At 46.5% G+C, this 13,228-nt stretch overlaps 1 protein-coding gene across 1 annotated transcript in view; it reads right to left on the reverse strand.

Annotated features, from left to right (window-relative positions):
• ATOH8 (atonal bHLH transcription factor 8) overlaps nt 1-12,740 on the reverse strand; it is a 99,546-nt gene extending 86,806 nt beyond the window's left edge. Inside the window, exon 1 of the mRNA XM_054973391.1 lies at nt 12,049-12,740. Within this exon, the coding sequence (XP_054829366.1) occupies nt 12,049-12,504 (456 nt within the window). The 5' untranslated portion in view covers nt 12,505-12,740. The remainder of the gene's footprint in view (nt 1-12,048) is intronic.
• Nucleotides 12,741-13,228: the final 488 nt, after the last annotated feature.

Below are 13,228 nucleotides of genomic sequence, written 5' to 3' on the forward strand. Positions count from 1 at the left end.
CCTCCGGTAAAGTCACCCCCCTCTACATTTTGTCATGTTTCAATAGTTCTCAAACTGCCACAGTTCTCCTCCCACCTCCCATTTCTTCAACACGTATTGCTTCAGCTTCTCCCAGTCTGTGTTGAACTGTCCTGGGTCCAGATTTCTCAATTTTCTTGTCATTTTGTCCATTTCGGCCATATACAGCAATTTGTAAGTCCAGTCCTCAATAGTTGGCACTTCTTGTACTTTCCATTTTTGCGCATACAAAAGTCTGGCCGCTGCTGTCATGTAAAATAGCAATGTTCTATATTGGGCTGGAATATTCTCCATTCCCAAGTTCAGTAGCAGGAGTTCTGGGTTCTTATTGATTTGAAATTGTAGAATCTCACTTATTACTTTTATTATTTCTCCCCAGTACTGCCTAGCTACCTCACACGTCCACCACATATGGTACAGAGAGCCCTCATGTTTTTTACATTTCCAGCATTTATTAGAAGTGTTCGAATTCCCTAGCGCAATCTTCTTTGGTGTCATGTACCAGCGATAGATCATTTTGTAAATGTTCTCTTTAATATTAGTACACGTTGTAGTCTTCATTGTGTTTTTCCACAAGCGTTCCCATGCCTCCATTGTTATTTCTTTGTTAAAATTTATGGCCCACTTCACCATTTGTACTTTAACTATTTCATCTTCAGTATACCATTTCAACAGTACTTGGTATACCTTGGAAATTTCCTTCTTATCCTCTTTTAAAAGTGTCTGCTCTAATTCCGAATTCTCTGTTCTTATGCCTCCCTTTGCCCAGTCCGAATTGTAGAGATCTCTGATCTGCCTATACTGAAACCAATCATAGTTGGGTGATAACTCGTCCTGTGTCTTTATTTTAAGTTTGGAAGATTCTATTCGGGTTATCTACTTATATGTTAAACACTGTTGCTCAGTATCGACAGCTCTCGGATCTATTACTTCATATGGAACCACCCACATGGGGGTTCCTTCTTGTAGAAAGTCTCTGTACTTCTTCCAAGTTGCAAATAGGCTTTTCCGTATGTAATGATGTAAGAACATAGAGTTCACTTTTACTTTATCGTACCATAGGTATGCATGCCATCCGAATATTTTTTTATATCCCTCTAGGGCCAATAATTTCTTATTCTTCAGCGTCATCCAGTCTTTCAGCCACACTAGGCAGATTGCATCATAGTAAAGTCTTAGATTGGGCAGTTGCATTCCGCCTCTTTCCTTTGCATCTTGTAAAACTTTCATTTTCACTCGAGGCTTCTTGCCTGCCCAAACAAAGTCTGATATTTTCCTCTGCCATTTTTCAAACTGCTTAGAGTCTCGGATAATTGGTATTGTCTGTAACAAAAACATTACTCTTGGTAACACGTTCATCTTAACTGCTGCAATCCTTCCCAACCATGACAAATTCAATCTATTCCATTTGATCAAATCTTGCTCAATCTGAGTCCATAATTTTTCGTAGTTATTTTTGAATAGATCTATATTCTTTGCAGTCAGTTCAACTCCCAAATATTTCACCTTAGTTGTTACTTCACAGTCCGTTATTTCCATTAACAGTTGTTGTTTTTGCTTAGTCATATTTTTGCATAGTATCTTTGACTTCTTTTTGTTAATATAAAACCCTGCCAAATCTCCGAACTCCTTGATCTTCTCTATCACTTTTGGCATATTCTCCATTGGGTCTTCCACAATTAACATTATATCGTCCGCAAATGCTCTGACCTTATAAGAAAAGTCTTTTATTTTTATTCCGCGGATTTCTTCATCTTGTCGTATTTGTATCATCAGTATCTCCAATACCAAAATGAATAACAGCGGAGACAACGGGCAACCTTGTCTTGTTCCTTTACTTATAGTCAATTTCTTAGTAGTCTCATCATTCACCACAATTGCTGCATTCTAGTCTCTGTAGATTTCTTTAACTGCTCTTATGAATCTTTCTCCCATTTGTAGCTTTTCCATAGTGGCAAACATAAAGTCCCAGTTCAAATTGTCAAACGCTTTTTCAGCATCAACTAAGAAGAAACCAACCTCTTTGTCACAACGCTTATCATAATACTCAATAGCATTGATCACTGTCCTTAAATTGTCTCTGATTTGTCTACCAGGTAAAAAACCTGCTTGTTCCTCCTCAATAACTTCCGAAAGCCATCCCTTCACTCTCTCTGCCAGTATCTTCGCAAAGATTTTATAGTCATTATTAAGTAAGGATATGGGTCTGTAATTTTTCACATTAGTCAGATCTTGGCCCTCTTTAGGGATCAATGAAATGTTAGCTTCCTTCCAGGTATCTGGAATCCCTTGATCCTTTAATACTCCATTGATCACTTCTTTTAGGAATGGTACCAGTTCGTTGGCCATTGTCTTATAAAATTTGGCTGTAAGTCCGTCTGGCCCTGGCGCCTTTCCCAAATTTGTTGATTGTATTGCCATTTTTATTTCCTCATCCGTTACTTCGTTGTTCAGTCTGTCTCTCCACGCTTCCAAGATTACTGGGAGCTTCATTTTCTCCAAATATGTCGCTATTGATTCTTTATTCACCTCTTTCTTATTATACAATTTAGCATAAAATTTATAGAAGGCTCTACTAATGGATGTCTGTTCCAAATACGTTTTGTTATCTTCACATATTTTATTTATTGTTTTCTTTTCCTTTCTCTTTTTCAATTGCCATGCCAAATATTTCCCAGGTTTGTTTGCACCTTCAAACCCTTTTTGATTCAGTCTTTTAAGATTCCACTCCAATTCTTTATTATTCATTGCTGTCAGCTGTTCTTGTAATATTTTAATGTCCTGATAAATTTTCTTTTTCCCTGGTCTCTTCTTTAACTGTATTTCTTTGGCTTTTATTTTCTCCATAATCTCCTGTCTCTTCTCCTCTTTCTTTTTTCTGGCTCTTCCATTTAAGTCCATTAGTATGCCCCTAATTACCGCCTTGTAAGTGTCCCAAACCTTGTTGGTTGGTACTTCTTTATTCATGTTGTATTGTATGAAGAACTTTGTCTCTCTTCTCAGCATCTCCATATTCTCTCCCTCTTGAAGTAAGTCCTCATTTATTCTCCATCCTTTCCTTTTGCTCCTTCTCCCCAATTTCCACATAATTGGATTACGATCCGAGCCTACCATCGGCATTATTTCCACTTCCTTAGTCCATAACGCTAAGTCTTTTGAGGCCCAGATCATATCAATTCTCGATAGTGTAAAGTGTCTTGCGGAGTAGAACGTAAATTGTCTGCTTTTCGGGTTTTGTCTTCTCCATACATCTTCTAAGGTTTCCTGTTGTATCAATTCAAAAAACAACTTTGGTAGCAGTCCTCTCTTCTTTTGTGCAGTTGATGATTTTTTGTCTAAATCCAAATTTGTCACTCCATTGAAGTCTCCTGCAAGTATTATCTGGTCATATGAAAGTTCATCTAGTTGCTTCCTTAAGTCCTCAAAGAAGCTTTCTTTTGCTCCATTAGGTGCATAAATTCCAACTACCAGCACTCTCTTTGAATTCCATACGCATTCCACTGCTATAAATCTGGCTTCCACATCTTTCATTACAAACTTTGGCTGCAGCTCCTCTTTAATATAAAGCACTACTCCTCTTTTTTTCTTATTAGAGGCCGCTGCAAAATCATTGCCCAATTTTTTTGATTTTAGATACTTTACATCTTGTTTTTGAATATGGGTCTCTTGCAAACATACAATATCACATTTTTGTTTTAATAGCCAGTGAAAAATGCTTTTTCTCTTATTCGGTGAATTAAGTCCATTTACATTCCAAGATAAAACTTTACACTCCATAATCATAATCTTGTTGCTGGTAAGTCCTTTTCATTGTCTCTTATAAATCGCTCCATCTCTCGTTCAGATCTGATGCGTTTTTTGGCCCCTCCAAATTCAAAGGACACTCCTTCTGGTAATTCCCATCTGTACCTGATTTTCATGTCCTTCAAAATCTGAATTAGTGCCTTATATTTTTTCCGGTCCAATAACACCGATCTGGGTAATTCCTTCATAATGATAATCGTCTTGTCGTCAATCTCCAATGGATCTTGAAACTGTTTAGTCACAATCTTCTCTTTCATATTTTGGGTCGTGAATTGCACAATCACATCTCTTGGTAATTTCCTCTGGGTCGCAATTCTTGAATTTACACGATATACCACGTCCAGGATAGCCACAACTTCCTCCTCCTCCTTCCCCAAGTATTCAGCTAACACCTCAGTCATCTGTTCTTGCGCTGTCTTTCCTTCCACTTCCGGCAAGCCGAGAAATCTTAGCTGCTTCTCCATGTGTTTACTTTCCGCAACCGCCATTCTCCCCCTCATCAGCCTCATCTCTGTTTGTTGCGTGTCAGCTAAATTCTCCACCGCGCCTTCTACTACTTTAACTCTCTGCTGTGTTCCTTGCAGTTCATTTTGCATTGTTTCCATACCTTTCTTTACTTCTGACAGCTCACTTTTCACTGCCTGTATAACCTCTTTGATCAGCTCCGGTTTCATGTCCTTAAGTTCTTTAATCACTTCTAAGAGTTTTTTGTCTAGGTTCTCTATTGCCGATTGCCACTCTTTTTTCGACATCGTGGGGCTTGCCTTAGCTCGCTCCCACGAGTCCGCCCTCTTCCTTAACTCCGTGGCGTAAAATTTAGTGTCTTTTTAATTTTTAATTTAAATGTCCCGGTCTTTTTGCAAAGAAAAAACTTTTAGAAAATCCAAAATGTCGGGCGTCTTTTCTCTATGGTTCTTCTATGGTTTTTGTAATCCAAAATGGCTTACTTCCTCTTCCGCTGAAGCCGCGGCTTTTCCCCTTTCAAAGATGGCGATTCCCTTCTTCCTGCCCTCCGGCAGGGGCCGCTTCTCTTCAAGAACTCTATTGTTATTACGTACTTCCTGTCTCCCGACTTCCCGCAGTAGCTCTCGCGATGGTAAAATTTTCTCACAGCTCCATAACCGCAAGTATTCAAAACAATAGTCCAAATTCTTTAATAACTTCTTTAAACTTAGTCTTTTTTCTATTTCGACTCTTGCCGAGTCTTCTCCTCCTTATAGTTAGCCTGTTGCAGTTTTAAAATCTACTTTTAATCTTCTTTACTTTTAACAATCTGTCCCGTATCAGAAGATAGTGATCTTTACCTTCCCATTCTCTTTCTGTGGGTTGTAATCACTGTTTCAATCTTCGTTTCTCCTCTACTCCTCTTTCCCCTGTTGAAGCTTGGGTATGTAGGTCTTATGCCAACCGCATTGGCCCCGAAACTGCCGCAGAGATCATAGCCGACCTGTCACAGGGTGGGACCTCAAGGGTCGTGAGGGGGCCCGTCGCGTAGAGCCCCCCCTCGCCCGAGATCAACGCGCCCTGAGGTCTTGAGCGTTCTTTGCCTGCTCTCCGCCTGAGAGCAGTCGGCCGCGGGCTATTTTGCCCCCGCCGGCCACTTAAAACGGCAGTCCGGTCAGCTCCACAGTTGGAGCTGCGTCAGACCTCCATGAATCCCAAACCGGAAGTCTCATGTTCTTTTATTCTTGTCTGGATGCTACGCTTTGTGGTCCCGATGTAAACTTGTCCACAGCTGCAGGGTATACGGTATACTCCTGCAGAGGTGAGGGGGTCTCTACTGTCTTTTGCTGATCGTAGCATCTGTTGTATTTTTCGGGTGGGTCTGAATACTGTTTGAAGGTTATGCTTTTTCATAAGCTTTCCCATCTGATCAGTAATTCCTTTGATATATGGCAAAAACACTTTTCCTGTAGGAGACTGTTTTTCCTTGGTTGTTTGATTCATCCTGGGTTTGATTGCTCTTCGGATTTCATTTCTGGAGTAGCCATTTGCCTGAAGTGCGTGGTTTAGATGATTAATTTCCTCATTGAGAAAGTGCGGCTCACATATCCGTCTTGCGCGATCCACTAATGTTTTCATTATGCCTCTTTTCCGTCGGGGGTGGTGATTGGAGTTTTTGTGTAAGTACTGATCAGTGTGAGTTGGTTTCCTGTAGACCTTGTGACCTAACTGAAAGTTTGCTTTGCGGATGACCAAGGTATCCAGAAATGGGAGTTTCCCCTCGATTTCTTTCTCCATTGTGAATTGTATGTTCCGGTGGATGTTGTTGAGATGATTCAAAACCCCCATCAATTCTTCCTCCCCATGGCTCCAAATGATAAATGTATCATCCACAAACCGGAACCATACACTAGGTTTGTGGGGTGCTGATTCTAGAGCTCACTACATCCCGACACGCACAGAAAACTATGCAAGACAGAAGCACAGCCACCCAGACTATATGGACTCCCTAAAATACATAAGGATTCAGTCCCACTCCGACCCATTGTGAGTGCCATTGGTTCACCGACATATGAATTAGCTAGACATCTGGCCGATCTCCTGCAGGACCACATCGGGAAAACCTCGTCTTACATCAAAGATTCAGCAGATTTCATCAACAAAATCAGTTCTCTGAAACTCAATCCACAAGACATACTTGTCAGTTTTGATGTTGTATCCCTGTCTACCAAGGTTCCAGTAAAAGACACTATTGCACTTATTAATCAGATTTTCCCAGAGGATGTAACAGCCTTATTCCATCATTGTCTGACAACCAGTTACTTCCAATGGGATAACAAATTCTATGAACAGATGGATGGGGTGGCCATGGGGAGCCCTCTCAGCCCAGTTATAGCAAACTTCTACATGGAACATTTTGAAAAAACAGGTGAAGCCCAGCCAGGGGCTTCCACCCCCCACCCCCCAGCTTTGCACACACCCAAAGAGCACTGCAGACAAAGGCAGAGAATGGAGCTGCAGGAGAGACGGCACAGTGTTTGCCTCCTGGGCCGATGCCAGCTGCTTGTGGATAGTGACAATAAGTAGCATCAGGATAGAGCCCAAGCAGCTGGCAGCAAACCACGCCTGGCTATAAAGGCCATCTAGAGGAATTGCCAGGTGTGGAAGCAATGTTTTTGGGATTCCTGCTACTGCTGTGACCACTTCTTTGAACTTTGCCTTGCTCCTGTAGCTTTCAGCCCACGCCCTGCCTCTGCCTGTGTCTAGACCTGACCTTAATAGTAACTGACCTATGGTCCTCCTGACTTGGCCTTTGGACCTTGAACTCGTGCTGACTTTGGACCAGACTCTGACTACTCTGCTTGGGCTGGCCCAGCCCACAACACTGAGGAGGAAAAATCAAAAACTTTTACATGAGCATCCAGGAAGAAATTGACTATACACCTAAAGAAGACATGCTGATAATCATAGGCGACTAGAACGCAAAAGCAGGAGACAAAGCAGAATCCAACATAGTTGGGAAATTTGGATTAGGATCACAAAATGAAGCAGGAGAGCAAACCATAAAATTTTGTGAAGCCACCAACCCGTTCATTTCTAACACATGCTTCAGGCAACCAAAAAGACGACTGTATACGTGGAAATCATCGGGTGACCAATTCAAGAACCAAACAGATTACGTAATTGGAAGCAGAAGATGGAGAAGCTTTATTCTCTCTGCTAAAACAAGATGAGCTGATTGTAATACAGATCATGAGTTGCTAATATCAAAAATTAGAATAAAGTTGAAGAAAAACTCTAAAAGAATCATAGCGTCAAAGTATAATCTAAACAATATTCCTGAAGAATTTAAAGACCATGTAAAAAAACAGATCTGCACCACTCAGTTTAATTGATCGTGAGCCAGAAGAACTATGGTCTGAAACCAGAGATATTATCAAGGAAGAATGTGCAAAGACTATCCCTGTAGCCAAAAGAAAGGAGAAGCCTAAATGGATGATTGAGGAAACTCTTAAACTTGCTAAATACAGACGAGAAGCAAAAGCAAAAGGTGGCAGAAATAGGGTCAAAATTCTAAACGTAGCTTTTCAGCGACTTGCACATAGAGATAAAAAAACCAGTGCAAAGACTGGGAGACAACCAAAAAAAAGGAAGAACAAGATCTCTTCCAAAAGATCTGAGAAATCAAAGGAAATTCAAGCCACAGCTTGGGATGCTGAAAGATCAACACAGAAATACAGTATCTGATCAGGACAAAATAAAAGAAAAATGGAAAGAATACACTGAAGAGCAATACAAAAGAGAAAGAAGGATGACAGATACTTTTGATGAAGAATCTTTTGATGAAGAATCAGAAATCCTAGAAAGTGAAGTAAAAGCTGCGCTCAAAGCAATTGAGAGAAACAAAGCTCCTAGAATAGATGGAATACCAATAGAGCTATTTCAAGCTACAGAAATGTAGTCTATCAAAATCTTAACAAGAATCTGTCAACAAATATGGAAAACAAAACAATGGCCCGTGGACTGGAAATTCTCAGGCTACATTCCAATTCCAAAAAAAGGGATGCCAAAGAGTGCAGCAACTATCGGACTATTGCACTAATTTCCCATGCAAGCAAAGTGATGCTCAAAATTCTACAGCAAAGACTCTTACAGCAAAGACTCTTACCATACATGGAATGAGAAATGCCAGACGTTCAAGCTGGTTTCAGGAAAGGAAGAGGCACCAGACATCACACTGTAAATTTACGGAGGCTAATAGAACATACCAAGGAATTTCAGAAGAAAATCAGCCTGTGCTTTATAAATTACAGCAAAGCTTTTGACTGTGTGGATCACGAAAAGCTATGGAGAGTGTTAAAAGAAATGAGGGGTGCCACCACATTTGATTGTTTTGATGTGCAACCTGTACTCTGTGCAAGAGGCTACTGTCAGGACAGAATATGGGGAAACAGAACGGTTTCCAGTTTGCAAAGGATGTATATTGTCAGACAAGGACAACTGTCAGGGCATCCACGCTGAGCCCGCTGTTGTGGGGAGGGCAGAATATAAACGAATATAAATATTTATATTTATTTGCATTCATATTTGCATTCAGTTCTGTGCTTCTTTTCAAATTTCTGCAATCTATTACCTACTGTATTGTTTACTGGATTCTCCAGCCATTGATTGTATTGACTTACACTGAATCTCAGCGAAAAGGGGTACTTTGACTCTTGAAAGCAAACACCCTGGAAATGTAGATGGTCTCTAAAGTGCTACCAGACCCAAATCTTGTTCAGTGAGAAAGGTGGACAATAAAAAACAGACATAAATATAAATTAAAAATAAAATATCCAGAGACTGGCAGGACTCAAGAACTTAATGTGAGGCTACAGACAAAGTAGAAATTTATTTATTTATTTACTTAATCGTATTTGTATCCCGCTCTCTCTGTTAACAGGCTCAGGGATGCTCACAACAGTAAAATATTACAAAGTTTAAACACAATAAGAAATACAGAATTTAAAAACCATAGTAGTCCGTAAGTTTGGGGAAGGCAACGGCAAACCAGCCCGTAACAAAAGTCTGCCAAGAAAACGTCGTGATGCGATGTCCCCCCATGGGTCAGTGATGACTCGGTGCTTGCACAGGGGGCAGTTAAAGGCATCAAGCACCAGATAATAAAACTGCAATACAAGAAGAAAAAAGAACTACAGGTAGCTATGATTAGAACCCTTGTAAGTACCGCCCCCCCCCGCCCCCCGCCATCTATTAGAGTTGTTGTAGTATAGTGGTTAAATAATCCACGTGAATCAGCACTCTGCTGGTCCAAATGCCACTCCTGCCATGAACCCAGCTGGTGGCCTTGGATAAACCACCCCTCCCAGCCTCAGCGCCTCTGCCGACTTGGTTCACTGCTCTGAGTGGGACACTGTTCTGTCTAGAAGAGCAGTATATAAGCACATTTATTATTTTTGTAGGGGAAATTTCAAGAGGAGAGGAGGAAAGAGTTGAGACAGGGAGGGAGGGAGAGGCAGCATCATAAATCCTTTAGTACGTGCAAGGACTCCTCCTCCTAGTCACCTCTGCCCAGCTCAGCCCCTGCGCAGCACGCCCATTCATCAAGAGGTAGGGGAAGTGCCTCCTCTTCCCAGCTCCTGAGAGGCCTCCCTCCCTCCAGTGGGGACAGTGTCTTGCACCTGCTGACCTTTTTTCGCCCATCGGGGTTCCTTCCTTTTTTCCCTGTCCCTATCTACTAGAAGGAATTGCTAACTGGAACCCCTGCTGTGGCAACGGGGACACCCTGGGAAAACCTGCCCCAAGAGCCTGGCCCCTCGACCACAGTGCCTGGTCTGAGAAAGTGAGCCAAGGGGTGAGCTGCACACGAAGGGTGGGGTGGGGGCAAGGAGGGGATAGCAATGAATCTCGATTAGAGTGTCTGGCCAGGTGCGATTTTAAAAAATAAAACGTCCAAAGGCCTGCCTGCAACGCAAGGGGAAAGGCACTCAGTCTGCTGCTGGATGTCTGCATGGCCAACTGCAAAGCCAGGCTGGATCGGGACTCTCACCTCCAGTGTCCTGTGGCTGCGGTCAAAGCATTGCAGCTGTTCTGCCAAGTCCGTGTTCTAGACGTGCCAGCCTACATAAGAAGAACGGCTCTATGCTCATTAATGGTTCGCATTGTTCCTACAAAGGGCAGCGCCCATATGTGCCAGGAAGATGGACGTAACGTGTGAGGCAGCCTGAGGCACTCTGCAGGTCTTTCCAGATCGTAGGACCCGAAGTCTTAAAAGCAGCTCAACACGTGCCAAAGACTCCTGTCCTCACTTCAGTCCACCCTACCTCCTCAGGCTGTTTCCAATAAGAGGTTTTGTCACATTGTGATCGATTTACTGTTATTTATAATCTGTTCTTTCTTTCAAAGTTCAGAGTGGTTTATATGAAGCGTCCACTTTGCTTGAACAACACATGTTCCAAAATCAAAGCACAGACCTGCTGGTTAGCAACAATTACACCCCTTTTCCACCACTGCCTCCTGTAGAAGTTCCTAAACCAACCGAGTTAACCTGTATGTAGAAGACATTGAGATACAACATGGCCACAGGAGAATGTCAAAGAACACATTTTCGTAAGCCAATGCAAAACCTCGCTCAGCGTTATGTATCTCGGTAACAGAGACGTTCTTCATTTCCAACTATAAGGCAAAACCATTATTTACTTGCTTTCATTTGTGCTCTGCCATTCTCTCCAAATGGGACCTAAATCCTCCACATTTTATCCTCACAACAACCCTGTGAGGTGGACTCAGCTAAGAGTGTGGGACTGGCCCAGGGTCATCTAGCAAGCCTCAATGGCAGCGGGAAGATTCAAACCTGGGTTTCCCAGATCCCGCTCGGATACTCTAACCACTACACTAGCTTACCTGCCTTATTGCCAATTGAGAAAAGGGATAACACAACCTAGTTTTAAGTGTTCCTTTCTGAAATTAGTTTCACGCTTGGTGTGACATTATTTTAAAAATACTTTAAGTTTGTTCTAAACTCACAGAAATAAATCTCATTTCATTCATGAAATGTGTCCACAATTGCTGCCTTAAAGACTGACTTGATTTTTTGAGAGAGGCTGGAACTATCTAACACTGCGATCCTATGTAGAGGTGCCGCAGTCCAAGTCTGTTGAGCTCAGTGAGCTTAGAATGGAGTAACTCCACGTAGGATTACGTTACAAATCAAGCCTGCTTGAAATTATGCGAGGATATTCCAGGCCTTAAGTAATAAGAAGTGTTTGCACAAACAAGGCTGTTTTCTCAAAACGCCCAACCGCGACTCAACGGGTCCGCCAACTCGCCTCCCGAACTAAGTTGCTTGCGTTGCCCCCGCAGCCCCACAGAGCGAGTCAAGGAAACCTGGACGGGCTGCAGCACAGGCTCCAGGGCGGGCGAGGGGCGCCGAGCGCCGCTGCGGACCGGAAAGCGCGCGGATCAACAGGAAGGCAGCGCGGGTGCGGGGCGCGACCCCCGCGGGCTCTTCTGGCGGCGGGGGGGGGGGGAGCCTTTCCCGGTCGCCCCTTCCCCCCCCCGCCCCCCTGCTGGGAAGCGGCCCGGCCTCGTGGCGCGAACGCCCGGCGTCCCCGCGGGGTCCCCCCATCGCCCGCCCGCCCGCCCGCCGCCCCTGCAGCGCTGAGCCGCGTCTGCCTCCCGGCCAACACGCCGCGCGCGCTCCGCAGGGGCAGCCCGGCCCCCTGCGGCCCGCCGCCTGCGCCCGGGCGCCGAGCAGGGCTCGGGGGGGGGGGGGTCGCCTACCTGCTTCCGGAGCGCCTCGAAGGCCGCGCTGATGGTGTGCACGCGGGTCCTCTCGCGGGCGTTGGCCAGCAGGCGCCGGGTCTGCTGCAGGGCGCGCACCTCCGCGGCCGCGCCGCCCGCCTCGGCCGGCCGCTTCCTGGGCGACGGCGGGGGGCCGAGGGCGCGCGGGAACGCCTGGCCCTCGGGGAAGGTGGGCTCGCCGGGCTGCCCCGCCGCGCCCCCCGGGGCCGGGCCCCCCGCCAGCGCCTCCGCCGCGACGCCCGCCAGCGCCTCCGCCGCCGCCACGTGCGCCCGGGGCTCGGCTCGGCTCAGGCGCCCGCAGCCGCGCAGGGCTCGCCGGGCGGGCTCCGGGCTCTGGCGGGGCAGCTTCCCGGCGCCGCGCAGCCCGTGCAGGCAGAGGCGCTGCCAGCTGGCCGCCGCCGCCGCCGCCTCGCCCCGCGGCTGCAGGCTCTTCATGCCGGCCGGCCGGCCGGGCAGCTGCTGCCCCGGCGCTCGAGGGAAGCGAGGAGGAGGGCGGGCAGCCGAAGCCCAGGTCAGCTGCCCCGCCGGGACGCGCGCCCCAGCCGGCGCCACGAGCGCCGCATCTGGCTCGGCCGCCGCTCGCACGGCAGCGGCAGCGGCAGCAGCAACAGCCGCGCTCAGCCCGCCGGGCTCCAGCCCGCCCGGCCGGAGCCTCTGCAAGGAACAGGAAGCGCCGCGCCGAACAGCTGCCCTGCCAATCTCCTCCTCCCGCCCGGCGGCTCCGGAGACGGAGGCGCTCCCCGGGGAACAAGCGGGGCGCGCAGCAGGCAGCGCCCCGGGAGAGGCGGCCCGCGGAGGGAAGGGGCTGCCGCTCTGAAGGGAGACGCCGAACGCCTCGAGGCAAAGGGCGCCTATCTGGCGGCCCCTGAGGCACACGCGGCCTTCTCCGCTGCCCCCTTACCCCCAGGTGGGTAGAGACAACAGCGGGGGCAGCAGCAGCAGGCGGCGGCATTGTGGGCCTGGGGGGCCTTCCGTGCACAGCCCCCCTCTTTCACCTGGCGGCAAAGGCTGCAGCCCAGTCCCCACGCTGCCTGCCACTCTGAACTGGGCACACAGGGCGAAGGCCAGCCTGGGTGGCCTGAGGAGCAGGAACGGGCCAGCAGGTCAGAGCACTGCCCGATTGGGGACGGGCGGTGCCTGCAGAGCCCCACTTCGGCCG

This window comes from Eublepharis macularius, chromosome 3 (assembly GCF_028583425.1).
Source record: "Eublepharis macularius isolate TG4126 chromosome 3, MPM_Emac_v1.0, whole genome shotgun sequence".
Taxonomy (NCBI): Eukaryota; Metazoa; Chordata; class Lepidosauria; order Squamata; family Eublepharidae; genus Eublepharis; species Eublepharis macularius.